General features: G+C 38.9%; 1 protein-coding gene across 5 annotated transcripts in view; it reads right to left on the bottom strand.

Annotated features, from left to right (window-relative positions):
• TXNRD1 (thioredoxin reductase 1) overlaps positions 1-26841 on the bottom strand; it is a 91307-nt gene that overhangs the window by 45995 nt on the left and 18471 nt on the right. For 4 of the 5 annotated variants that reach the window (XM_089528008.1, XM_089528007.1, XM_089528009.1 and 1 more), the window contains one exon: positions 24598-24658. In XM_089528008.1, the coding sequence (XP_089384134.1) occupies positions 24598-24658 (61 nt within the window). Of the gene's footprint in view, positions 1-2413; positions 2463-24597; positions 24659-26841 lie in introns of those variants that run through there. The other variant, XM_089528010.1, reaches the window with a different exon arrangement.

Here is a 26841-nt window from a genome sequence, read left to right as displayed (position 1 = left end):
GCGTTATTTCTACAGTGTCATTGCAAAACCCAGCCACCCTTCTCTCTTAGGGTTTATCTATGCTGCAGAACTAATGCAGTTTGACGCCACTTTAAGTGTTTTAGTGCCATCCAGTGGAATATTGGGATTTGTAGTTTTGCAAGACCTTCCCGGCTGGAGAGGTCTAATATCTCATCCAACTACACAGCCCAGGATTTGGTAGGATGGAGCCGTGACATTTAAAGTGGTGTCAAGATGTGTTATTTCTACAAGGAGGGATGAAAAGCCTTCAGGTTTGGGTTTAACAACACACTGAGAACCTACACACACACACACACACACAAACCTAATATATACATCTCTAAGTCCAACTAAGGGTGTAGCCACACTACAGAAATAAAGGCATTTTGATACCACTTTAACTGCCCTGACTTTGTCCTATATAATCCTGGGATTGGTAGTTTGGTGAGGCACCAGAGCTCTCTGACAAACCAAGCTGAAAATACACCAAACTACAAATCCCAGGATTCTACAGGATGGAGTCACAAAAGTTAAAGCAGCGTCAAAATGCTTTATTTCTGCAGCGTGGAAGACTGCTAAATGCAGTGGAATTATACAAGATAATCATGTTTATTACCTGTTTTAGTCAGAAATAAGTCCCACTGAATTCAGTGGAACTTGTTCTTGGATGAAAGAACAAAAAAACATTGCCTCTGTGCAGAATAAAAATGCCTCAGATCGGGTGTGTTTTGGTCAACGTTAAAAGCCATTGTTGACTGAGAAAAACAAGCTTAAATTCATTTCTAAAAGCTAGTATTTCCTGACATGTTTTATATTATCTTTTGCAGAATAAAAAAAGGAAGAAGAAAGGGGAAGTGAAAAAAAAGAAAGAAAAAGAAATGTGGCAGCCCCATTAAGACTTAACTGGTTTTTAATTCTGCACAAACTTTCATGCACACAAAAACCCTCTGGCGACCAAGGTTCAAATTCCACTCAGCCATGAAAACTCACTGAGCGGCCTTGGGCAAGTCACACTGTCTCAGCCTCAGAGGATGGACATGGCAAAAACCCCTCTGAAGAAACATGCCAAGAAAACCCCATTATAGGTTTGCCTTAGGGTCGCAATAAGCTGGAAACTACTTGAAAGCACACAACAACAACAACAACAACAACAACAACAACACCTAAAGATGCAAAAATAAAAACCAGTTGGTTTTAAAGGCACTGACACATTTCTCTTCTCAAAAAGGTTCCTGATTAATCATTCAGCCCTCCAGTTGTTGGACTACAACTCCCATCAGCCCTATCCATCAAAGCCAATGAGGAGGAGAGCTGGAAGTTGCAGTCAACAAAATGTGGAAGGCTATTTAATTCCTGCCTCAGTGAATCTCACCCTTCCCTCTAGAAGGGAATATTAAGGCTATAGTCCTATATACAAAGAGAGCCAGCATGGTTTGAGCATTCACTCTGGAGCTCAGGCCATATAAACACACTGGGTGACCCTGGGCAAGTCACACTCTCTCAGCTTCAGAGGATGGCAATGGCAAACCCCCTGTGAAGAAGCTTAACCCAATGTTAGGTTTACCATAAGTCAAAAATGACTTGGAAGCACACAACAACAACCACCTACATGCAAAACACACCTAGGAGTAGCTTCACAGCACTCAGCGGGACTTACTTCTGAATAGACTTGTACAAGCCTTGCATTATAAGGAATGCAATTATGGTGACACCCCTAGAAGGGAATTTCTGCTTGGCCTCTGCATCTCCCTGCAGGAGAAACGGTAACCTAGATCCTACATCAACCCTTTTCTACTTCATTCAGTATGACAATGGGACATTCTTCATATTTTACCCCAGGTGCATTCCAGATCTCTGGACTCACCCTTGTTCCTGAGAAAGATGTCTGCATCATTAAAAACTCACTTCCCCTATAATAACTCTGGGCAGCTGCTTAGGAAATTATTTTTGGAACACTGACTCCTTCCTTTCCAGCAAACTGCCTCAGGGCAAGGAGGGCTAAGAGATTAATAGGTCAGGCTTCAATTCTCTGCTTCCTCAGAAGGGTCAGGTATTCTTCCTTCCTTGCAACTTGGGGTGCATCATCATCATCATCATATTTATATTTATTTATATCCTGCTTTTTGCCCCCAGAACTGGGACTCCAAGAAGCTTACTATTTAAAAGCACAGTACAATTAAAACATATTAATTAAAATAATACTGTTTTTTAAATTTAATTATACATTTTATTAGTACAAAAACCAAAAACACAAACTTACACATGGACAACACATTCAATAGCCAAGATGATTAAAATCGCAAAAACAAATTAACACTTAAACATGAACAACCTCCCTCAGTATAAACATATATAAATAGTATTAAAATATACTGTTTTAATGATATGATTTTATCTGTGTTAAAATTCTTACTATAAGTTTTTAAAACATTTTTATCTTGTGAGCCAACTCAGGTCCCGTTCTGGGAGAAAGGCGACATAAAAATGAAATAAATAATTAAATACAGAAGTGACCATTAAAATACAATTAAACTGTTACGACATTAAAATAGATCACTTGTTAAACAGAATACACTTTTTTAAAAGATAAAGCACTTACATCTAAACTGTAGAAATAAATGCTATTTGACACTACTTTAACTGGCATGGCTCCAACCTACATAATTCTGGGATTTGCAGCTTGTTGAGGCAACAGCATTCTTAGGCAAAGGCTAAAGACCATATAAAACTACAAATCCCAGGGTTCTAGAGGATGGAGCTACAGCACTTTAAAGTGGTGTCAAACTGCATTATTTCTGCACTGTAGATGGAGCCTTGATCTGTTCAGAGGTAAGACTACGACAAATTGTGGTGTGACGTGGGAGACTGTGGCTATTAATGCCCAGCAAACCTGGTTGAGAGACAGCATGGTGTACTGACTGAGCGTTGGACTATGATTCTGGAGACCAGGGTTTGAATCCCTGCTCCGCTATGGAAACTCACTGAGTAACCTAGGGTACATCACATACTCTCAGCCTGAGAGGAATGCAAAGGCAAACCCCCTCTGAACAAATCTTAACAATAAGACCCCTTAGCAGAGTTGCCTTAGGGTTGCCATAAGTTGAACACACACAACAAGGACATCTTATTGTCTGTGAGATGCTTCAACAGACATCAACTCTGAGGCTTGGTTTAAAAGGCCAAAGAAACAGAAGAGTTTACAGCAAAGGAATCTCATTGGAGCTTAAATAGACAGATTTGTTGGACTACACATTTTGCAGAGAATCTGGAGCTCACTTCACTAGATATATGTATTATTTTAAGTTGGCAAGTACTCTGGAGATCACACTTCGAATCCCGGCTTGGCCATGTAAGCTCACTGGTTGGCCTTGGACAAGTGACACTCTCTCAGCTTCAGAGGATGGCAATGGCAAACTTCCTTTGAACAAATCTTGCCAAGAAAACCCCATGATAGAGTTGCCTTAGGGTCACCATAAATCACTTGAAGGCACACAACAACAACAGCAACAACAACAAGGTACACAATCACACACGTGGCTACAGAGGTGAAAATTGTAAACAGTATGGCCAAAAGTACACTGATAACTTTCATAGTAAGGTAAAATACATACAAAATAAACAATGATCACAGCAGGAGTAACTGGTAGTAACACAATCATACAATCAGCTTTGTTATGCTAACTGAACATCTGCAGTGAAAGTGAGGGAAATTAGCTTATACTCAATTCTAAGTAAATGAAATCAAGCGTGATAAAGTCTGGTTTGATAATATCCTGCTTACATCTTTTTCTTAAAGTCTTTGTTGATAAACAGTGATGCGCAAGCCTGCGACAACATATTCTGTGAGACAGCAATGCTCTCCCACTGGTTTTTGAGGGTTGCAATTTTTGATAGCAAATTTTGATTCATTTAAGTTCCAGAGCGCAAACAAATATACAAACCACAGCACATGTTCCCTCCTTCCTTCCTTGATTTCTCTAGAGGGAGGTTTGTCAAGTGTAGAATGAAAGTTGACTTGTCTTATAGGATTTCTCCTAAGACATTTTAGCTGCCTGTAAGAGGATTTTTCTTAAAGCTCATCTGTTCTCCCTGGCTTTTAAATTAAATATTTTTGTGGTGTTCACTACTGATGGATAATTTAAAATTGTATTTTATTGTAACTCATTTTATTTACAGTTGTCTGTGTAAACAGGTTTATATTTGTTTTGAATTGTACAGATTTTAGGCTGTAGGCTCTCTGGGGAAACCATGGTCTTTAAAGACAGCTATGGAACTGAAAACAAAAAAGAGAAGGAAAAGGAAGAAGACAAGAACAGCCAACAGGGATATCTTCCTGAGAAGACAATGTTCTTCCTGAGAAGAATGTTGCATCAACATTGCAATTTGCCTGGCGCTATGTAACAACATTTTTTGCTTACCTAGGTATTTGGATTTGTTTCAACTGATTTTATCTATTCTAATTATTGTTACTGTATTCTTCTTGTGATGCCCTGAAAGAGGACAAATACTGGTTTTAACAATGTTTCTAATAAACTACTCGGACCACAGTGGATCAATCTTGAATAAGACATACCAGTTATTTGTACTGTGCTATAACTAGTATAGGGCCTAAATACCCTAAAGGCCCTAGATCTCATTTGATCTTGAAAACTAAGCTGGGTCATCTCAGGTTAGTATTTGGATGAGAGACCATCAGGGAACACCAGATGCTATATTCTATATGTCAGAGAAAGGAATTGGCAAACCCACCTCTGAGTATCGGCTTGCCTAGGAAAATCCTATGAACATACTGGGTTGTGAGAAGGTGACAGGTGGCTTGAAGGCACATACACAACTAGTGATCTTAACATTATACTCACTCATTTTCAAGTTTGTGCATAGCCAGTGAAAGGACCAGTGGCTTTCCCTTAACACTTGTGTTTGTGGATCAGTTAATGTGATATCTAAAGTGTCAGTGAAATCCACCTTCTGTTTATTTTGGATCTAGCTAGCTTCACTGAGATAAAAGGGATTATGGTTCAAAACAGACTGCAGAAATAATCCAGACACCACTTTAACTGCCCTGGCTCAATGCTAGGAAATTCTGGTAGCTGTACAAGTTTTGTGAGACATTTAGCCTTCTCTGTCAGAGAGCTCTGGTGCCACAATAAACTACAATTCCCAGGGTTCTCTAAAACTGAGTGTGTTTTGGACCTTACTTTCAAATAACAGTTTAGATCAGGATAAAGGTGATATACTTCATCCATATCTTCCACTGAAGGCCTTATGCTTCTGCGAAAGATCCAGATAAAACACAGCACCTTTATCCTGAATACTTTTCAATATTGTCAAAAATAATAGCCTTATGTAAAGACAATAACCATATAATTTTAAAAAGTGTATAAATGGCTTCTGAAGATGGGCCTGTAAAAGAGTACATGATAAGGTCAGCTCAAACTTAAGGCATAATGACCATATGGATGTATGGGGGGAAAGGTAGTTCAAACATATAAAATTTACTTTGTGCAATAATTTAAAAGAAAACCTATATAAGATGATGCAAAGATGGAATCTAACCCTAACCAAAGTGTTGCAAATGGCCCATAATGTTTCAAATGAATGTTGGGGATGCCAAGATAAAGAGGGCTTCATTTTTCATATGTGGTGGACTTGTAAGAAGGTGAAAAGTTACTGAACTAAGATTTATATGTTAATCCAAAAAAATTTAAAGCTAGATTTTGTAATGTTACCAGAAATGTTTTTGTTGGGCATTATTCATAATAATATGGATCACATCTTTATAGATATATAAGAACAGCAGCAAGAATATTGTTTGGAAACTTGGAAAAGGACTGAAACACTAGCAATGGAAGAATGAACTGTTAAGGTTTCTGAGTTGGCCCAAATGACCAAATTAATGTGGATTCTAAAAGATAAGCAGTTTGAAGACTAAGATATTGGAAACTATTTATAGATTTTTTTTAAAAAAAAGAAATCTAACAATGTAAGAAATGGTGGCTATGGTTATTAGTAATGTTAGTAGAATTATCTGGTTGGCTCTGTAATGGTTTTTCCCTCTGTTTTATTATGGTCAGAATTGAGGGATCAGAAGAACCCTACTAATATTAGTTGTATGACTTTGTCTCCCTTTCTCACACTTTCCTTCCTCCTTCTTTTATTTCCTTTTTCTGCTCTTCTCCCCCTCCAGTTTATCTTTGATTGTATATGTGTTCATTGTAAATTGGATTGTTTGTGTTAAAAATAATTAAAACTTAATCTTTAAAAAAAAGTCTTGAAGTACTTTGTTTTAAATAAACACTTCCATCGTCTGCCACCTCCATCCCAGAAACCACAGGGTACAGTAAGTGCAGACACAAGGAAGGAGTAAAAGACTGTGAAGAGCTGCTTTTAAAGGGCCACTCCCTTTTGTTGTGGGCAAACTGCCAGTCCCAACAGCATGATGAAGCAGAAGAAAAAAGGCTTTGTTCAATATCAAGGTAAAGATCAAAAGAAGTGGGGACTTTCTCTCATGCTGAATGCCTGGTTAGAGGAACCCTTCTATCAGACCAGGAATTTTTTGTACAATTTTTGGACCGCAGCTTCCAGACCCCCTCCCTAACCAGCCAACATGCCACTTGGGGCTTCAGTCAGCCCTCTGTATCCATAGATTCAAACATCCACAGCTTGAAAATATTTTAAGAATATAGTAATTACACAAAGCAAACCATGATTTTGCCATTTTATATAAGGGACACCATTTTCCTATGCCACTGTACTTAATGAGACTTGAGCATCCACATATTTTTTTATGCATAGGAGCAGGGTGACCAGATGTCCTAACCACAAAAGATGGGAAGGCACCACAAAATGTAGGCCATTCAAGAAAAGAGTAGGACATTATCAAATAAAAGCTACAAACACCTAATATAAATGAATTAAAAGATATAGTCGTGATAGTCTGTAGAATCAGCATGTAGAAAGATCTTGTAGAACCTTTGAGACTAACTGAAAGATGTTGGCAGCATGAGCTTTCATAGACTTAAGTCTACTTCCTCAGATGCATTTGGACTAATATAAATGTTCATGCTTCTTGGTCATGCTTAAAGTGGAGGACATTTTGAAATTCCTCCTGGACAGAAGGTTGAAATGTAGGACACATCCTGGAAAAGGAAGATCTTGGATGCTGCTGCATGGGAGGTCCTGGAACCAAACCCCACCAGATATCAAAGGCCCACTGTAGTCCAAAATGGAAACTCTTCCCTGCAGTACTTTGCAGACAGTTTTTAAAAAAATTATGTTCCTCTTTCTCCCTTTGCACATCATCTCATTAGCTCTTAATACAAGTACAGGGTACCTATCTCTAGGCTGGCCAATACTACCTGGTTTGGTTTCTGTTGACTTATTAGTTAGCAAACCAGTCAAAATTAATCTCAAACCTTTGTACTATGAGGGCCATCAGGGATTTCTGCTTTCTTCCCTACAAGTACGTAACATGTTTGAATTATGGATACAGATGGAAGCAATCAACTGCTGGTTTTTATATGTTCAAAGAGAGAGAATTTTGCTTGTCTTTCTTTATGGTCTCATTGGCGTAACTTGATAATCTTTTTAGATTTAGAAGTCTGAGTACCCCTTCTTCAGTTCCATTTAAAGACTAGCACAAAGCCTAGGTTCAAGCTGTCTTGAATGCCCAAAATTCATTCATTTTAAGTACCAGAACTGAACAATGGTCACAGTCCCGCCACACAAAAGTCCACCCCTAGTTTAGGCTCCTCCAGGCGTTCTTCATTTCTGCCTTGCAATTAAAAGTTGAAAAATAATGGGTTTGTTGCCGTGATTATTAAATAATTGGGAATCAAAAATCCTTCTCAGTCTACTGCAAATCACCCAGAGATCTACCATTAAAACCAGACCTGTTTTTCCTTCTTTAGATAACCATGACAACAACATGCTTCCAGCTTGCTGAAGGCTGTGATTAAACAAATTCAAAAAATAAAACTCAAAAAGGAGGAAGATATCTATAAAGCAAGTCTTAGCACGTCATTGGCATCAGTGGACATCAATTTCCCACTATGATTTTATTGTGCAGTATCTTGCCACACCCTGCACCATGTTATAACATTCAGTAAGAAGAAGGAGGAGTGGAAGATATTTGCTGCCACCATCCCAGATGTTTTGGACTTCAAGTCCCAGAGGCCTCAACCACCATGGCCAATGGCCAAGGGAAGTGGAAACTGTAGTCCAAAACATGAGGAGGATTAAAGGTTCCCTATCCCAACTGAAAGCATTTATAACTCATTTTTCCCCATTCACCATGGCTTCCATTGCATAACTAACACTGAAATACAGTATAGACCAGACTGTATTAAAATGTTGCCTAAAAGTAGTTTACACTAACAATGTTGGCAGGCATAGATGACATTGGACTATTCAAACATTATTCTGTGCAAATACAGTGGAATGGAATATGCCATGTCCCTATGCATATTTGGCACAAAGGCAAATGTGTTAAGAATCATACAGGAGAAAATATATATATATAATGCTGATGTTAAATATATTTTCTCAAGCTGTCATTGGTGTACTTCTGAGGCATATCTATGCAAGTTGGTCCCCCCTCCATGTGGCACTGCCACTGTTGGTGAGTATGAAGTACAGAACAGGTTATACAGGAACCCTGGAAGCTTAAACTGAATCAGATCTTCTAGCCAAGTATTCTCAACTGTCTCTGATACAGGCTTTCCAACATTTTGGGCAGAATTCTTTCTGAATTGTAACAAGAGATCTCTAGTAATCTCTGGTTGTTCCCCATACCAAATAGTAACCAGAACCTGCTCTGTTTCCTTCTAAAATGAGGCAACATTGAAAGTGTTCTAGGTGCTATGTTAATGTCACATATAAAGCCATATTAATTCCTCACTCATCAGTATTTTCTGGTTGAGGCTGCTGCCTCACTCTGCGTAATGGCAGATATGGTCCCTGGCCCAACATCTGTTGTAAAGAAGTTTAAACAGTGGCCAGCAGAAGCAGTACTTGCTGGTTAGAACATTTCCCCCCATGAGCAACATCTTTACCCACCAGACACTCCAAAAATAAAATGTTGCCACTGCTCTTGATTATAACCAGGGAAGACTGCATCATCAAAAAGCCAATTCAGGTGGTTCTGAGGTCCCTGCAGCTACACACACACACCATTTCACCTTAAAAATGAGAGACAAATAATGCCGCTATCCATACAGTTGGCCATTCATGAATGACCTTTCCTAAGGGGTCCTTCCATGTTGTTGGACAGGATACCCTGGAAGATTACCTGCGATGTGTTTCAGAACCAGCTATTTGGAGTCTTGGTAGCTCTGGAGAACCAAGGCAGCTGCTTACTGACTTTCTGCATTAAGAGAGCAGTTAACATAGCAGTTGGGGCTCTTTTGGGGAATTAGGGATACAGTTCAATATCCCTCATGGTCCACTGCCTGAGATAGTTTTCTCACTATGCCTAATGAGAACGCCAATCCTATACGTTAGCACAGATGGCCTTCTGGTCTGTTTCAGCAAATGTCCTCCTCAATTGTTAACCGTGGCTATTCTCTTGGGAGGGAATGGAGGGATTAAAAGCTTCAACTGTGTTCTAAGCAGCAAACTGCAGTGAATTCAGTGGGGAAAGATCCAGTAAATCTGCATAGAAAGGAGTTCAGGGCTCCCTGGGGGACCCATTTCAGAGGACAGGAAGAAAAGGAGCAAGGACGGGGGAGAACTCCTATGAAGTTTAGACAGCTGGTTGTGTAAGTTCTCTAAATGCTGCAGGAGAAAATAAACTACCACTTAAATATGAAAATGCCATGGTTAGTAATCTACTTCACCTTGCAACATACAGATCTAAGATTAAAATACGTGTTCTCTCTGAATTACATGGTAATAAGCAGAAGTACCTGTAAACAGCAACATGCATAAGTTATTCTACCAGAGCTTTGGGGAGTTTCTAAGGACAACACAGTTTTTATCTTTGATCAGTTCTAGTCCATGAGAAATAACTAGGATAGTCACTGACTTAAAAAATCTTGACATTTAGAAGTTGAATGTTCCTGCTTCAGTATAATGCAGTATAGTAAGTGAATATGGATCCAATAAAATTATTGTCTGTGTATTTGTCAGCTTCCTTGCTTCCTGCTTCCTTGTCTATTCTCTGGTTCAAAAGTTCAGAATTATGTGCTCATTTCCCTCTCCTGTTGTTTTGTTACAGCTTAATTTTTTTCCTATCTTGGTTCATACTTTACTATAGAGTATTTCCTGGAGACATACGCCCATGCACACATAGGTGGACAGTCACAGAGAGTACATTATGGCTGGCTGGACATGGGAGATGATGTGTGCCGGCCGATATGCTGAGTTAAGAAGAAAAAAGGCCCGTGCTGACCAACTGCTTACCAGGATGGAACAGACTAGCATATATCATGTTTACGACTTTACAACAGATATTAAGCATATGCAAGGCTGATAATAAATAATGTGGTAGCCCAGTGATTGACGTATTTACCTATTACTAATTTGTATAAATAAAGGACCCTGGAGATTCATCTTCTGAGCTCATTGCACCATGCTATGACTCTCTCTTTGTGATTCTGTACCCTTCAGCTGGCACATGAACAGGGATCCTCTGCAGCCCTACTTACCTCGCCTGGCACAGGCTTCAGGTGCACCTCACATTCTACTGAATCCCAGTAAGTATGGGAGACATCTCTCCATAGCTCAGTAAAAGCATGCAGAGGAGTTATTTTGTTACAAAAAGGGGACTACAAAGTGACCTGATCAGAAATTGACTGGCTGGTCTGGGAAATCGGTCACCAATGTCTATAGTACCCAGAAAAGGGATCCCTAAAAGCAGGGGCATAGGATAAGATTGGGCGGACATTACATACGGAGCCCAGGGCACCCGTAGAGGCTCTAAACTTGTGGCATCTTTGTAGACATGAGATAGAAAAGCATAGACCATGAGAGACACCTGCATAAACAAAATGTCAAATTAGCAAAGGGCTGGACGTAGATCTAGCTCCTTCTTATTCTGCCCCCATGATTCACCCCCCATCAGCTCCTTTGGACACTGAACAAAAAATGGGTAAGGGTAAACCCTTTCGCACACCATTTCAGTTGATGGTAGAAAATCAGAGGAAGTCAGAAAATAATGTGGAGGATCTTGGACTTTTGCCTGCATATCCTTACACATTTAATTGCAGATGATGGTACAAATCATTATGAAATTAGACAAGTGGTAAAAGATATTGGAATTAATACTAATTATGTTAAGGGACTATTGGAAGGAATTAAAAATGCATATCTCATGATACCTCAAGACTGGAAGGATACTACAAGAATGGTCTTAACTACCTCTCAGTACATTATATGGGAGAGTGAATATGATTGAATTTTTCAAGCTATGGGGGCAGCTAGTGATGGAACATATACTGCTGATCAGTTAGCAGGTATTGTTCAATTTGCAGGAATAGAACAGCAGTCTCAATTGCCTTGTGTGTATGTGTAGGCTTGCACATAGCAACATGTGTATATATAAGTGTGTGCATAGAACAATATAGCTACTTTCAGTTCCCTCAAATATAGCTTTTTAAGCAAAACCTCTATCATCCATGTGTGTTCATCTTAGTTATTATTTTGACCAAGGTGGGGAAACCACAGGGTTAAGTTTCACTAGAAATGACCTAGTTGATCCTGGGGCAAAATAAAAAGGACACTTAGTATTCAGTAGTTTTGAGGCCCAGAATTCATTTTAAGTACCAGAACTGAACAATGGTCACGGTCCCGCCACACAAAAGTCCACCCCTAGTTTAGGCTGCTCCAGGCATTCTTCATTTCTGCCTTGCAATTAAGAGTTGAAAAATAATGGGTTTGTTGCCGTGATTGTTAAATAATTGGGAATCAAAAATCCTTCTCAGTCTACTGCAAATCACCCAGAGATCTACCATTAAAACCAGACCTGCTTTTCCTTCTTTAGATAACCATGACAACAACATGCCTCCAGCTTGCTGAAGGCTGTGATTAAACAAATTCAAAAAATAAAACCCAAAAAGGAGGAAGATGCCTATAAAGCAAGTCTTAGCACATCATTGGCATCAGTGGACATCAAATTCCCACTATGATTTTATTGTGCAGTATATTAATCTTGCCACACCCTGCACCATGTTATAACATTCAGTAAGAAAAAGCAGGAGTGGAAGATGTTTGCTGCCACCATCCCGGATGTTTTGGACTTCAAGTTCCAGAGGCCTCAACCACCATGGCCAATGGATGTGGAAACTGTAGTCCAAGACATCAGGAGGATTAAAGGTTCCCTATCCCAACTGAAAGCATTTATAACTCATTTTTCCCCATTCACCATGGCTTCCGTTGCATAACTAAAACTGAAACACAGTATAGACCAGACTGTATTAAAATGTTGCCTAAAAGTAGTCCACACTAACAATGTTGGCAGGCATAGATGATGTTGGACTATTCAAACATTATTCTGTGCAAAGACAGTGGAATGGAATGTGCCATATCCCTATGCATATTTGGCACAAAGGCAAATGTGTTAAGAATCATACAGGAGAAAGAAAATATATATATATATATATATATATATGTATTGCTGATGTTAAATACATTTTCTCAAGCTGTCATTGGTGTTCTTCTGAGGCATATCTATGCAAGTGAGTCCCCCTCCTTCTGGCCATGTGGCACTGTACTGTTGGTGAGTATGAAGTACAGAACAGGTTATACAGGAACCCTGGAAGCTTAAACTGAATCAGATCTTCTAGCCAAGTATTCTCAACTGTTTCTGATACAGGCTTTCCAACATTTTGGGCAGAATTCTTTCTGAACTGTAACAAGAGATCTCTAGTAATCTCTGGTTGTTCCCCATACCAAATAGTAACCAGAACCTGCTCTGTTTCCTTCTAAAATGAGGCAACACTGAAAGTGTTCAAGGTGGTATGTTAATGTAAAAAGCCATATTAATTCCTCCCTCATCATTTCAGCTTTTAAAAAGATACCTCAATTGGGCCAACCCCGAAAGAGCTATGCTACCATCAGACAAGGTCCTAATGAGCCACATGGAGATTTTATAAACAGGCTTCAAGCCGCGATCCAACATTAAGCAGACAATACTGAGACAGCAAAGAACTGATGAAAAAACTGGCAAAGGATAATGCTAATAAAGATTGCCAACAGGCACTACAGCCCATGATGGCCACAAATTCTTTGAATTTGACAGATATGATCAGAGTATGCCAGGAACTTCCTGACAGTAAGGGCTGTTCGGCAGTGGAATGCACTTCCTCGGAAGGTGATAGAGTCTCCTTCCTTGGAGGTCTTTAAACAGAGGCTGGATGGCCATCTGTCAGGGATGCTTTGATTTGGATTTCCTGCATGGCAGGGGGTTGGACTGGATGGCCCTAGTGGTCTCTTCCAACTCTACGATTCTATGATTCTATGATTCTAGGATATTGGGACACAGACCCATAAGATGAATTTTTTATCTACAGCCATGAAACAGGGAAATAAACAACAAGTTAAATGTTATAACTTCCGGACTCTTAGGATGCATGCAGCATTTAAACAGCATACCTCCAAAGTGATCCGAAGCAGCTTTATTTTGGCCTGTCTGTTCGGGACCATACTTTTTCACATGAACCACTGAATTTGGTTGTTGATTCTCTTTATGTACATAACCTTATACCTTCCCTGGCCACTGCATAGATTTCCACTTTAATTGACAAAAACTATTGTCTTTATTCCTTACTTTGCAAAGTCTATTACACGACCGCACTACTGAATTTTATGTCACCCACATTCATAATCACGCAAATCTACCAGGGTTTTTAACAGAGGACAATGCAACTGTAGATGCAACATTAAAAGGTAAATTTTACCTATTTTCAGATCCCATTTCAAATCATGCCCTTTTCCATCAACCAGCTTCTTCCCTCATTTAACATTCCCTTGGCATAGGCATGGACTATTGTCCATGCTTGTTCTCAATGTGCTGAAACTTTTATTCCCTTCCCATAGGGTGTTAACCCACATGGCACATAGGCTAATAAAATTTGGCAAATGGATGTCACCCACTACCTGACCACCAGGCTATTTTCTTATCTTCATGTACCAATTGATACACATTCTCATGCCTTATGGGTTACTGCCCATAGGCAAGAGAATACAGCTGCTGCTATTACACATTTGTTAATTGTAATGTCTGTCTTAGGTAAACCATCTCAATCAAAAAATGACAATGGATCTGTCTATCGATCTGTCCAGTTTCAATCTTTTTTACAAACAGTGGTCTATTCAACTTGTCTATGGTCTTCCTTATAATTCAACAGGTCAAGCTATTGTTGAATGAGCACACTGTACTCTTAAAACAATCTTGACCAAACAAAAAGAAAAAGGGGAAGATGGTGTTAGGTCTAGACCGAATAATAGGCAGGCTGTGGACTAGGCTTTAGCCATTGCCAATTTTATTTGGAATCACTTAATAGTGTTATCAGATAATTTATTTCCTATACAGAAACATTTTTATTGCATGTGCCACTGCCACGACCCTTAGTGTGATATAAACAACAACTGGATCCTGCTTGCTACGGACCTGTCCCATTAATTCCGTGGGGTCGTGGAAACGTTGCCGTAGCTACTCCACAAGGAACTCTTCGGATTCCTGCCAAATGTGTGAAACCAGCTCATGGCATGGCACCAGGCTCCGCAGAATCCACTTCCCAACTTCCAATGCCAGCCATGGTTGACAGACAAACAAGCGCGACAGTCGAGAATGAAGAAATCTCATAAAATAACTTGGGGAGGTGAAAAGGCTCTTGTAAATGAAGCTCAAGGTCTGGTGCAACAAGAAACTCCTCCAGAATTTCAAGTTGTGACAGATGATCAAAAGATGTTTGTTGGGATTTGTGCTGTTCTTACTTGTAATTCTATGTTAATATTAATTATTATTTGCTTGTTAGCTGTTCAGGCCAATATGTTTTCACAAAGAAAGTTAAACATGTGGGAGACTTCAGCTAATGTGAATCAGCGCTCACGCTTTTGTTTGTCCAAAGCTACATATGGCCGAGATTTATTATCTTCATGTTTAATTCCAGTATGTAAAGATATCCAAGATATAAAAAGGAAGATTATGTTTTCAGATTTTAATATAAACATATCTTATAGAGACAACCCATCATGGGGTCCAATAAAAAAGCAGCTCCCTAGTTATGCGCTTGCCTTTTATACACCTCAAGTAGCTTATCAACATATTTCTTATTGTGCAAAAGTAGTAAACTGTACAACAGAAAAGGTGCCTACAGGCTGCTTTCGCCCATATGGCAAGTCATTTAATTGTAGGAACATGATAGACATTTCTTTTAACTATGCTCATGTTATGCTCCCATCAGGGTGGTTTTTTACCTGTAACCAACAAACTTTTAGTTATATTCCTGCCAATCTTGCCTCTCAAACGTCATGCTGCCTGAGCAGGCTTGCTAAGGTATTCCTCAAAAGACTATAGTGTCTGTTACACACTGTAGAAGTGCTCCTTAATACCTGATTGTGATAGTAGCATTCATTTGTACAGCCCATCTGAATACTCATCCCTGCCAATTTCTTTAATAGGCCTTCCTGGCCTTGCAGTCCATACAGAAAAAACACTAAATGTGTCTGTTTAGTTATCAAAAATATTAATGCTTCATTATCTGCATTAAGCTTGTTAAATAATGAACAAAAAGACAAATACACTGTGCCATATTAGATAATAAAGCAAAAATTGATTATTTGTTATTATGGATGTGAAGAATTTAAAGGAATGTGTTGTTTTAACCTTAGAGATAATTCAAATACTATTAGTGGAATAATTGCTCAGTTGAAGAATTTGTCTACTCAGTTTCACCAAGATGTGGCGGGGTTTTTTTTTTTTGGCTTATGAGACTGGCTTACTTCTTGGCCTAACAGAATCATCTGCTCTAGCTAATGGCTTAAAAGGCTTGCCTATTATGGAATTATATGTTTAGGAATCATGATTATGTTTTGTTGCTTTTTACAATGTATTCCTTCATTGTTTTCAACTCTCATGGCATCTTGCCAAGTTCCTTCACCTCCCAACCCCAGCCGACCAGCCGTGTTAAAGCTATTGGCCATGGTTCAAAAAGAAAAAGGGGATACGTAGAGTATTTTATGGAGACATATGCCTATGCACAATGGGGCTGACAGTCATAGAGAGTACTCTATGACATGGGATATGATGTGTGCCGGCCAATATGCTGAGTTAAGTAAGAAGAAAAAAGGTTTGTGCTGACCAAATGCTTACCACGATGGAACAGACTAGCATATATCAAATTTATGACTTTACAATAGATATTAAGTACATGCAAGGCAGATAATAAACAATGTGGTAGCCCAGTGATTGACATGTATACTTATTACTTTTTTAGTATTTAAATTTTGACATGTATGCCTATTACTGATTTGTATAAACGAAGGACCCTGCAGATTCATCTTTGGAGCTCATTGCACCATGCTACAACTCTCATTTTGTGATTTTGTACTCCTCACTTTACATAATGCAAATTTTCTGGCCTAACAGAACTATCTGCTCTTGCTAAAAGCCAGAGTGGCTGCATCTCCTTCAATTCTAGCACTGATTGGGACTTTACAAATAATTATGCTAACAAATAGCTTTTGGAGACAATAAAAGTATAGCAACAAACATAGCAAGTGGTAACAGTCTTCTTTCTATAATGAGTCACATTTACTTGTTACTTTCTGTGAGCTAAAATGCTTTCTTGGGACATTCTGATGGTATTTTAAAGAAAATACCATTTCTTTACTTTTTATGCATAGGAGCAGGGTGACCAGATGTCCTAACCACAAAAGATGGGAAGGCACCACAAAATGTAGGCCATTCAAGAAAAGAGTAGGACATTATCAAATAAAAGCTACAAACACCTAATATAAATGAATTAAAAGATATAGTCGTGATAGTCTGTAGAATCAGCATGTAGAAAGATCTTGTAGAACCTTTGAGACTAACTGAAAGATGTTGGCAGCATGAGCTTTCATAGACTTAAGTCTATGACAATTTAGTACTGTTAATACAGATGTATATTGTTTAAGATATGAGACACGTCTCTGTTATAATTATTGAATTATCTACACACAATAATTGCTGTTCCCTTTCCGGTAGGACTACTTTAGTGTAAGCTTGCTGTTCTTTGTTTGTATTTTAAAGAAAATACCATTTCTTTACTTTTTTGGTGGCATTCCATTCCAAAAAGTAAGTCAAGGGGTAGTGAGTAAGATAATTGGGTAATTAATATTTATTGTAACACGGATAAAATATACCCTCCAATATTTCATAGATGAAAATCAGGACATGTATGGCCAAACAAAATCAAACTGTAGTCTTCTTCTCCTATAGCTTTCTACCTTACCAAGCATTATTGTATTTTCTAGTGTATTTTCTCATCACATGTCCAAAGTACAACAGTTTCACTTTAGTCATCTTGGCTTCTAGGGAGAGTTCAGGCTTGATTTGCTCTATGATCGATTTATTTGTCTTTTTGGCAGTCCAGGGTGTCTGCAGAACAGTCCTTCAGCACCACATTTCAAACATTATGATTGTTTTCCTATCAGCTTTCTCCACTGTGCAGCTTTCACAGCAATACAAAGAAATCAGAGATATGATGGCATGAACAATCCTTACTTGGCATTCAGTTATACAGTGGGCCCTTGGTATCTGCTGGGGTTTGGGTCCAAGACTTCCTGTAGATACCAAAATCAGTGTATGCTCAGGTCCCATCACATATAATGACGTAGTAAAATTGTGCCCCTTTTATAAAGTGGCAAATTCAAGGTTTGCATTTTGGAATTTTAAAAAATATTTTCAAGCCATGGATGGTTGCATCCATGGATGCAGAATCCATGGATACAGAGAGTCAACTGTATATCATTCCACTTGAGGATCTTATTTAGTTCTTTCATAGCTGTCTTTCCAAGTCCTAGCCTTCTGATTTCTTGACTGCAGTCTCCATTCTGATTAATGACAGCCAATTTATGGAAAACGTTTAACTAGTTCAATTAATGTTTTCACCATCTGTTTTAAAGTTATGTGCTCATTATTTTTTATTTTCTTAATGTTCAACTGTAACCTACCTTTGCACTTTCTTCCTTGACTTTTCTGATTCTATTTTTTGTTTTCTTTCACTTTCACTTCTCCTCCTTCCTTAAGTGCTTGAAAAGTTTCATCTGTCATCCATTGAAGCTTCTCTTTCCTTTTTGGCTATAGATATATTATCTTTTTGCAATCCTCCCTGACAATGTCCCTTGTTTCAGTCCAGAGGTTTGTTTGGTTTTTTTTGGCTCCTGGTCATTTAAGCTTAACAGTGCAAATCTATTTTTTACTTTATCTTTAAATTCCATAGGAATGTTCTTCAAGTTGTATTTTGGCACAATTATTGATTTTGTATTCCTTTTTTAGCTTTACTTCTATTTTTGATATTAGCAATTCATGGTTTGTGCCACAATCTGCTCCTGGTCTTATTTTTTCAGACAAAAGGGAGCCTCTTCATCTTCTGTTTCCAGTTAAGTAGTCTATTTGATGTCTATATTGGCCACCAGGTGACATCCATGTATACAGTTGTCCCTTTGGTTGTCTGAAGAATGTGTTTGCAATTAACAAATTGTGGATCTCACAAAATTAAAGTAGTTGATGTCCTGCTTCATTTCTTGATTCTAGGCTAATTTTTCCTACAATTTTTGGTTCTGCTCTGTTTTTTACTTTTGCATCCCAACAGCCTATGATTATGTTTTGATGTGGGATTGATTTCCTTCTGGACTCTAGTGCAGAATCTTTCAATTTCTTCTTCTTCTGCTTCTATAGAAGGAGCAAACACTTGGATTATGATATGAATAGTTTCCCCTGAAGTATTATTTGTATTTTTCAGTATATCCCCTGACTGCTTTTGCTACATTTTTCCTCCCTATTAATGTCACTCCATTTCTTAGATGTTCATTTCCTGGATGAACATGTTCCATTCCAGACTTGCTCACTCCAAGTATTGCAATGTCTATATTTCCATTTATTGATTTACAATATCTAGTTTCATGATTCATGCTTCTCACATTCCATGTTTCTTTAATATGTGTTATGGAGTGTCATGTCAGACTTTCCTTTAATCTCTGAGCAGATGAGCAGCTGAATGTCCTTTTGGCTTAGGTCCAGTTTTGTCATTAGCTGCAGCAGTACTTGTACATGTCCTAGATTCTCTCCCAGTAACTTGTGGAGTGCCTTCTGACCTGGGAGTTTCATCTTCTGGCACTATTTCTTGTTACATTTTTGATTGTCTCATCATAGGGTTTTCAGGCTAAAAGACATTTAAATGTCATTTACTGGTGCCTCCTTCTGAGCATTACTAGTAAGTGTTAGCTATGTTGCCACTGCCATTGTTTCTCAGACATACTACTCCAGTCTTACTCTTCACTATTTCTGCTGCCCAGTAGCTGTTTGGCATATTGAGTCTGCCTCCTTAGCAAAAGCCTGTCTGACATGAGAAATTCTACCTGCAGCAGTGCTACCAGCAGCATAAGCTTTTGAGTCTGTGGAGCATCTGATGCACGTATGAAGGTACCTAATTTCAGAAGTCAGCCCACTGTTAAAAGGATGTTCACCACCATATCTATGACAAACAGAGAACTTATTCTTCTGGTTTAAGAAGCAGCTGTATTTGCCTAGCTATGAAAGGACAATTCCTTGTGTCAGCCATAAAGCTATCCTTCCCTTCTTGGTCCCTGGCTGTGCATGGCACAAAATGGTTAGCTCTTTTGTTAATTGGGAAATCACAGTCTACCTATATGGGAACCAAACGAAAGGATCTATGACAGTGAGAACAATAGGATAACCCACTATTACCACAGAGCAAGAAGGAAGGGGTACTCCAGGTGTATTAGAGTGTGTGTGTGTGTGTTAAGAGTGCATACACTCATGAGCAGAATGAGCTTATCAGAACAATTCTGCCCCACTCTATCCTGTGTCCACATTGTCCTATATAGTATTTCCTTAATGGAGATCTTACAGGCTGTACAGCAAACTAGATTTTCAAGGTTCCTTGGAATTAGGGGTCATGATTCTGCAGGGCAGAGTTTCATTCCATTTTCAGATGGTCACTAACCATCTAAAATACAAAATGGAAGGAGTCTTTCATCTTATTAAGTCTGTCTGTTTTGACCAGTTTCTGCAGGAGATAGCCTAAGGGTGAGATCATACGTATTAATTTTTAATAAGCCCCACTGAATATAATGGCCCCTTTAAGTCATACTGAACATAATTAACATGCCTATGTTGTAGGAATATCAGGACTGGTATCCCTTTTATATCAGGCAGACAACAGATACAACAAAAGCATCTCACAAAAAGCTCAGCATGAATTTCACAGCTTGTTAAATATATTTTGAATTTATTTATTTATTTATTTATTTTTATAACAATCCATTCCTTGATCCTAGCCTGGATTTCAGGAGAACCTGAATGTATGCTAGTTTGTCCTAAAGTGTAAATAGCCAGAGGGCATTCTGAGAAGGAGAACAAGGAAGTATTTTGCTGCATGCCAGCAGTGACATTAAAATATGCAATGTTTTTTGGCCTTTTACAACCCGAATACTATGTGTAAATTTACACACTGAAGAGCCCAGTGCACAGAGGCAATTTTGGGTTGCGTTTGGTTCAGCAACCACCATCACCCCGTGGGGTTATGTATTATTTTCTTAGTTAATTTCCTCCTTGTGTCCCAGTAATTGTGATACCAGGGCTCACCTTCCACTCTGCTCTGCACCCATCTCATGGCTAGAAATGAACAGCCTAGAGTAAATGTTTATTATCCCATCCCTAAAGGGGACCTCATCTGATTATGGAAGCTAAGCAAATTCAGTTAGTTCATTGACTGAGAGATCACTAACAAATATCAGGTATTGCAGGCTATATTTCAGAGGAAGGAACTGACAAAACAAACTGAGTATTCCTTGCCGAAGAAAACCCTGTGAAATTCATGGGGTTGCCATAAGTCAGCAGGTAACTTGAAGGCGCACGTATAAACATATATGATCCCCTTAATTCCCTAATAATCCCCTCATTTCATCTTGATGTGAGAACAGCTCCTTTAGCTAAGATTTCTTCCCTAGTTTCCAAACAGGAAAATATGTTCACTCTCTCTGTGTTTCCCAATTATAAAGTGAGAGCAATGGTGATGCGTACTTAATGCACAATACTTAATGACATCATCTTCTAGGACCTCCTCCATGTCTCAGGTTTTGGTTGGGAAACCAGGACAATCTTGAACTCGCTACCCTAGATGATGCACTTCTAACATCACGAACAGGTTCTGAGTTTGACTCCCAGTGGTTTAATCATGTCAACAACCAAAACGCTTCATCTTTCTCCTCCTTATTTAGGCTCCCCTAATGAAGAAAGTCTAAAAGAAAACCAAGCTTAGATTTTGGAGTGTGAAAGCAGTGTTAGCTGATTCTCATTCATTTTTAGGACAGTAACATTTACAGATAAGTCAGACGGGAAACTAACAACTTTATGAGATAAGCTACTTGAAGAAAAGTAATTTTAGGACAGCTCTGAAAGCTGTTATCATTTCCCCTGGATCTACTTAAATATTTTAAATACCTTTGTTCCCATCTGCCCAAACCAACAACAACCACGAATACAAGCTGATATACAGAGAAAGGGATGATAAGATCGTTGTTTAGAGCGTTTAAGTGCCACGCCTTTTGCACTGTGGAAACTGCTAAACACAGCATGATAAAGCAAGATATCAGAAACACAAACACAGCATGACAAAGCAAAAAGAGAAAAAATCCCACAAAATTCCCACATCCCATAACTAGAATATAAAGAAGATATATAGAATCATAGACTTGGAAGGGGCTCTATAGGCACTCCTCAGTACAGAAATCCAGCTAGAGCACCCTTAACAGGTAACTCTCAGCTAGTCTCTTTTTGAAGATATCCAGAGACAGAGGCTTCCACCTCTCTAGGGAATTGGGTCCATTGCTCAACCACTCTTGTCTGTGCTAAATTAGAAAACAAATGGTGATTATGAAGGCAGCATCAACTGGAGGCAATATGAATCCTCTGGATTGGCCAAACTGGACATAAATACTGGGAATCTTATGGGATTAATATAGCACATTCCACCTCTTATTCTTCTGGCTATTGTTGTTGTTGTTGTTGTTGTTGTTGTGTGCCTTCAAGCCATTTCCGACTTAAGGCAATCCTAAGGTGAACCCATCATGGAGTTTTCTTGGCAAGATTTCTTCAGAGGGAGTTAGCCATTGTCTTCCCCTGAGGCTGAGAGAGTGTGGCTTGCTCAACATCATCCAGTGGTTTCCATGGCTGAACACTCAAACCACTACATCACACTGGGCTATTATTCAAGCTAAAGCTTGTCTTGTAAGAATTACTGTTTTGGGATTAAAACTCTCAGAATTTCCCAGCCATTTGGAGACCAAAAAGAAATTTTATTAAATTCTGCTTCAGATTAACTTAAATCCAAACTCTGATTGAATGTTTTTTTATCTGTGAGCAGCCTTGGGTCCCTTCTGGGAGAAAGGTAGCATCCAAATAAATAAATACATAAATAAATAAAACAAATACAAATTGAAATATATACAAAAATACATAAAAGTTATTTTCAAAATGCAATCAAGCAATCTACATAATTAAAATAATTTAAAAATCCAGTAAATGACAGCAGCTGAAAATAAACAAAACAGCACACCATTAAAAATCCCACTGAAAGTATATCCAGACTGACTGAAAAATCCCAGATTTTATTGCTGTGCTTTCCAGTTGTATACTGGGTTAAAATAAGCCCAGGGAGGTGGTATAAAAACAGATTGTATTGGGAGGTGATAGAATTTGGGAACAAAATTGGGGACTTTCTGGTCAGTGCACAGGTAGTTGATTTCACCTGTTAGAACAGAAGTTTTCACTTGCTGGTAGAATTATATCAAGGAAGGGGCCATCCAAGTTGCCCTAGGAAGGAAATTCCACTGAGAAAGCACTGTTGTTGTTGTGTGCCTCCAAGTCATTTTTGACTTATGGGGACCCTAAGGCGAACATATCAAAGGGTTTTCTCAGGACCGGCTCTGGGTATTTGGCCACCCTAGGTGAGAAATATTTTGGCACCCCTGTCACCCCTTATAATTATTTTCACCCCTTGATTTCTGCTGTTTTGCTATTTAATGAATGTTATTTGTATTATTTGATTGTATAGGTTGGAGTGTTTAGTCAATATAAGTAGTTCGTCTCCTTTTGTTAACATTTTAGCCTTCTGCTTGTATTTCTCTGTAGCCTAATTTATTGCCTTTCATAGAACAACATTCTTTTTCTGATTTCTTATTATGTAATGATAAAAGACCTAGGATACAGGGCGGCTGTGTGCCCCTCTATCCCCTAAGATAATGTAATAATAAATAGAGCACTCACCTAAACAACTAAAACTTCCTCTTTACTTAGTTTCAAACTTGTCGTCGGAATGCAACACAGTATTAAATGTACTAGGCAAACATTCAAAATCAAACACAAACACTGAAACACTATTGCATGAACACTACCAAAAATGCAAAACCCAAAAACAGACTAGTTAGTTTGTTGTAAACAGTAGACTCAAGATGACTGGCAACTGGCGTTTCCTGTTGTGGCACCAAGGGTAAGGCGGGTGGGCAGCAAGAGGAGAGGGGGCTGTTGAACTTGAGGTTACATTCAAGGCGCATGCGGAAGGCAGATGATGTACCATGTGACTGTACCACGGACACAAGGGGGCACACATTTATGTTTGGGCCATTGTACAAAGGAACCATCATATGGTACATTGTTTTTACATCGCTTGCTATAATGAGTTTTCACTTTAATATTGTTTAATTATGAAAAAAATATATACAAAAAAGGTACCAAGCCGCCCCTAAATTTTGCCACCCTAGGCAGCTGACTAGTTCGCCTATATGGATGAGCCAGCCCTGGGTTTTCTTGGCAAGTTTCTTCAGAGGGGCCTTGCCATTGCTATCCTCTGGGGCCCAGAGAGTGTAACTTGCCCAAGGTCACTCAATGGGTTTAATGCTCAAGTGGGGAACTGAACCCTGATCTCCAGAATCGTAGTCTAACACTCAAACCATTACACCACACTGGCTCTGAGAAAGCGTTACGCTGTAGAAATATTGCAGATTGACACCACTTTTAAGTACTACATCTCTATCCTATGGAATCCTAGGATTTGTAGTTTTACAAGGTCTTTAGCCTTCTCTGCCAGAGTGCTGGTGCCTCAAAAAAGTACAAATCCCAGGATTGTGTAGGATGAAGCAAAGGCAGTTATAGTGATGTCAAACTGCATTATTTCTACAGTGTAGATGCACCCTCATATAGGAAGGTATGAACCTTCAGATAGCCTAAACTCAAGTCATGTAAGGCTTTATAGATGATAAAGAGCACTTACAATTTTATAGTTGGAGAGGAAGTAAACTTACAGAATAATTGAATGAATTCTTTATAATGTGGCAGGGGGGGTTATTTGCATACAATGTAACTTGACTTACCTGTTTTGTCAAGTTCAATAGTAGTGTAGGAAACATTCATAGATTTGAACAGATCCTTCACCTGTATTATTTTTTAAAAAAGTATACATATTATAACTAGCAGTTTGAAAAGCATATGGAAACTATAACTGGTTCACACTGCAGCCACAAAGTGTTGCGTTTGGTGGAGACTGCATGGAATACATTGCTGATGTAACAGCTACTAACAGTACAAGTTTTGACCTTTAAAGCTATCAACAATCTTGTCCCAGAATACCACAAGCACTACTAATTATAATTACATGTTAATTGAATCACTCAGTTGTTAAGATGAGCCCCTTCTCATAGTGCTTTATGTGTGTGTGTGTTCAAGTCGTTGTTGACTCATGGTAATCCCCATGAATTTCATAGGCAAGGAATTCTCAGAGGTGGTTTTGCCAGTTCCTTCCTCTGAAATGTGGCCTTCAGCACCTGGTATTCCTTGGTGGGCTCCCATGCAAGTACTAACCAGGGCTGACTCTGCTTAGCTTCCAAGATCATACAGGTTCTGATGCCTTTTAGAGTATAGATCAAAGCAGGCAACAGCAAAATAGAAGCTACAGAAATCCTGAGTGATATAAGTATGGCGGTGGGGTCTGTTGGTAGTGTTGTTGTTGTTGAGGAGTGCCTTCAAGTTGTTTCTGGCTTAAGGCAACCCTAAGGCAACCTATCATGAGGTTTTCTTGGCAAGATTTGTTCAGAGGAGGCTTGCCATTGCCTTCCTCTTAACATGGGCTTTCCCTTCTAAGCTGAAGATATCTTCATATTAAAATTTGGAAGCTTATCATATCTATTTATGTAAGCTTTTAGAAAGGAAACTCGTGAGAGAGCTGATTTTCCTATTAGGCATTATTTTCAAGCAGATGGTTCTGGCTGTCACGAAAGGCCAGTGTTGTGTAGTGTGTGTGTGTGTGTGTGTGTGTGTGTATTTTACTGCTCTGGAGCAGGAGATATGCTTTTTGGATTTTCTGCCTCAGGTGCCAAAATATTCCTTGGGTACTATACAGTGTGACATGGGTGTGTCTGCTTCAGGCAGGAAAATGCTTTGGGCACATCCTGATGTTGGCTCTTACTGCTAAAGAAGATTAACCCATGTTGCAGATGACAGGGGAATGGGTTGTGTTGCTGACATTTTGCTGTTTTGGTGCAACATGATTATACAGTTATCACACTAAAAATGCTTATTCCAGTGAAAAACGTATACAGTGGCCCCTCCACATTCTCTGGGGTTTGGGGCACAGGACCCCCATGAAAGTGAGGGGGGAAAACAGACCAAAAAATCCCCCTTTTTTACATAAAAGAACACTTTGCTAAGAATCTCTAGGTCCTCTGTCACAACTCTATGGCAGAAGCTGACCAAAGAATTGCACTGGAGGACCTAGAAAAGGCTAGAGAAATGTTTTCTCTAGGAATCTCTAGGTCAGTGATGGCGAACCTCTGGCACGCGTGCCAGAGGTGGCACTCAGAGTCCTCTCTGTGGGCACACATGCTGTCACCTTAGCACAGAGTTTGCCAGAGTTTCTTACTAGAAAGCCAGAGGGATGTGGCACTTTGCAATAAATAAGTGGGGTCTGGGTTGCAGTTTGGGCACTCAGTCTGTAAAAGGTTCATCATCACTGCTCTAGGTGCTCCAGTGCAATGCTATGGTCAACATCTGGTGGAGTCACACTAGAGGACCTAGAGATTCCTAAAGATAATCAAATCCATGAATAATCAAATCCACAAAAATGGAGGGCTGGCAGTATTCCTTTACCACCACCTCATCTTCCACTTTCAACTGCCTGCTTTCCCTTACTTTTGTTCCCTCTTCAATCATTTTCAGTAGAAATGAAAGTTTTGCTGTGCAGAATACTGTATCATTAATAAACCAAAGCAGACTACCAGCTTGAATATATCTTATCTGAAATGCTTGGACAAGAAGTGTTTTGGGGTTTGGATGATGATGATGATGATGATGATGATTATCATCATTATTATTTTAGAATACCTGTATTTGCATATACATACATAATGAGATATCTTGGAGATGGGACTTAAGTCTAAACGCAGAATTAATTTATGTTTCATATACACCTTATATACATAGCCTGAAGGTAATTTTATATAGTACTTTAAATAATGTTATGCATGAAACAAAGTTTGTATACAATAAACCACCAGAAAGCAAATAATAATAATAATAATAATAATAAGTAGTAGTAGTAGTAGTTGAGGATGCCAGTCTCA

The sequence above is a fragment of the Sceloporus occidentalis genome, unplaced genomic scaffold (assembly GCF_023333645.1).
Source record: "Sceloporus occidentalis isolate IW3139 unplaced genomic scaffold, rSceOcc1.0.p SCAF_5, whole genome shotgun sequence".
NCBI classification, from domain to species: domain Eukaryota; kingdom Metazoa; phylum Chordata; class Lepidosauria; order Squamata; family Phrynosomatidae; genus Sceloporus; species Sceloporus occidentalis.
Note: the sequence above shows the minus strand (reverse complement) of the source record. Positions and strands in the feature narration are given on the sequence as shown.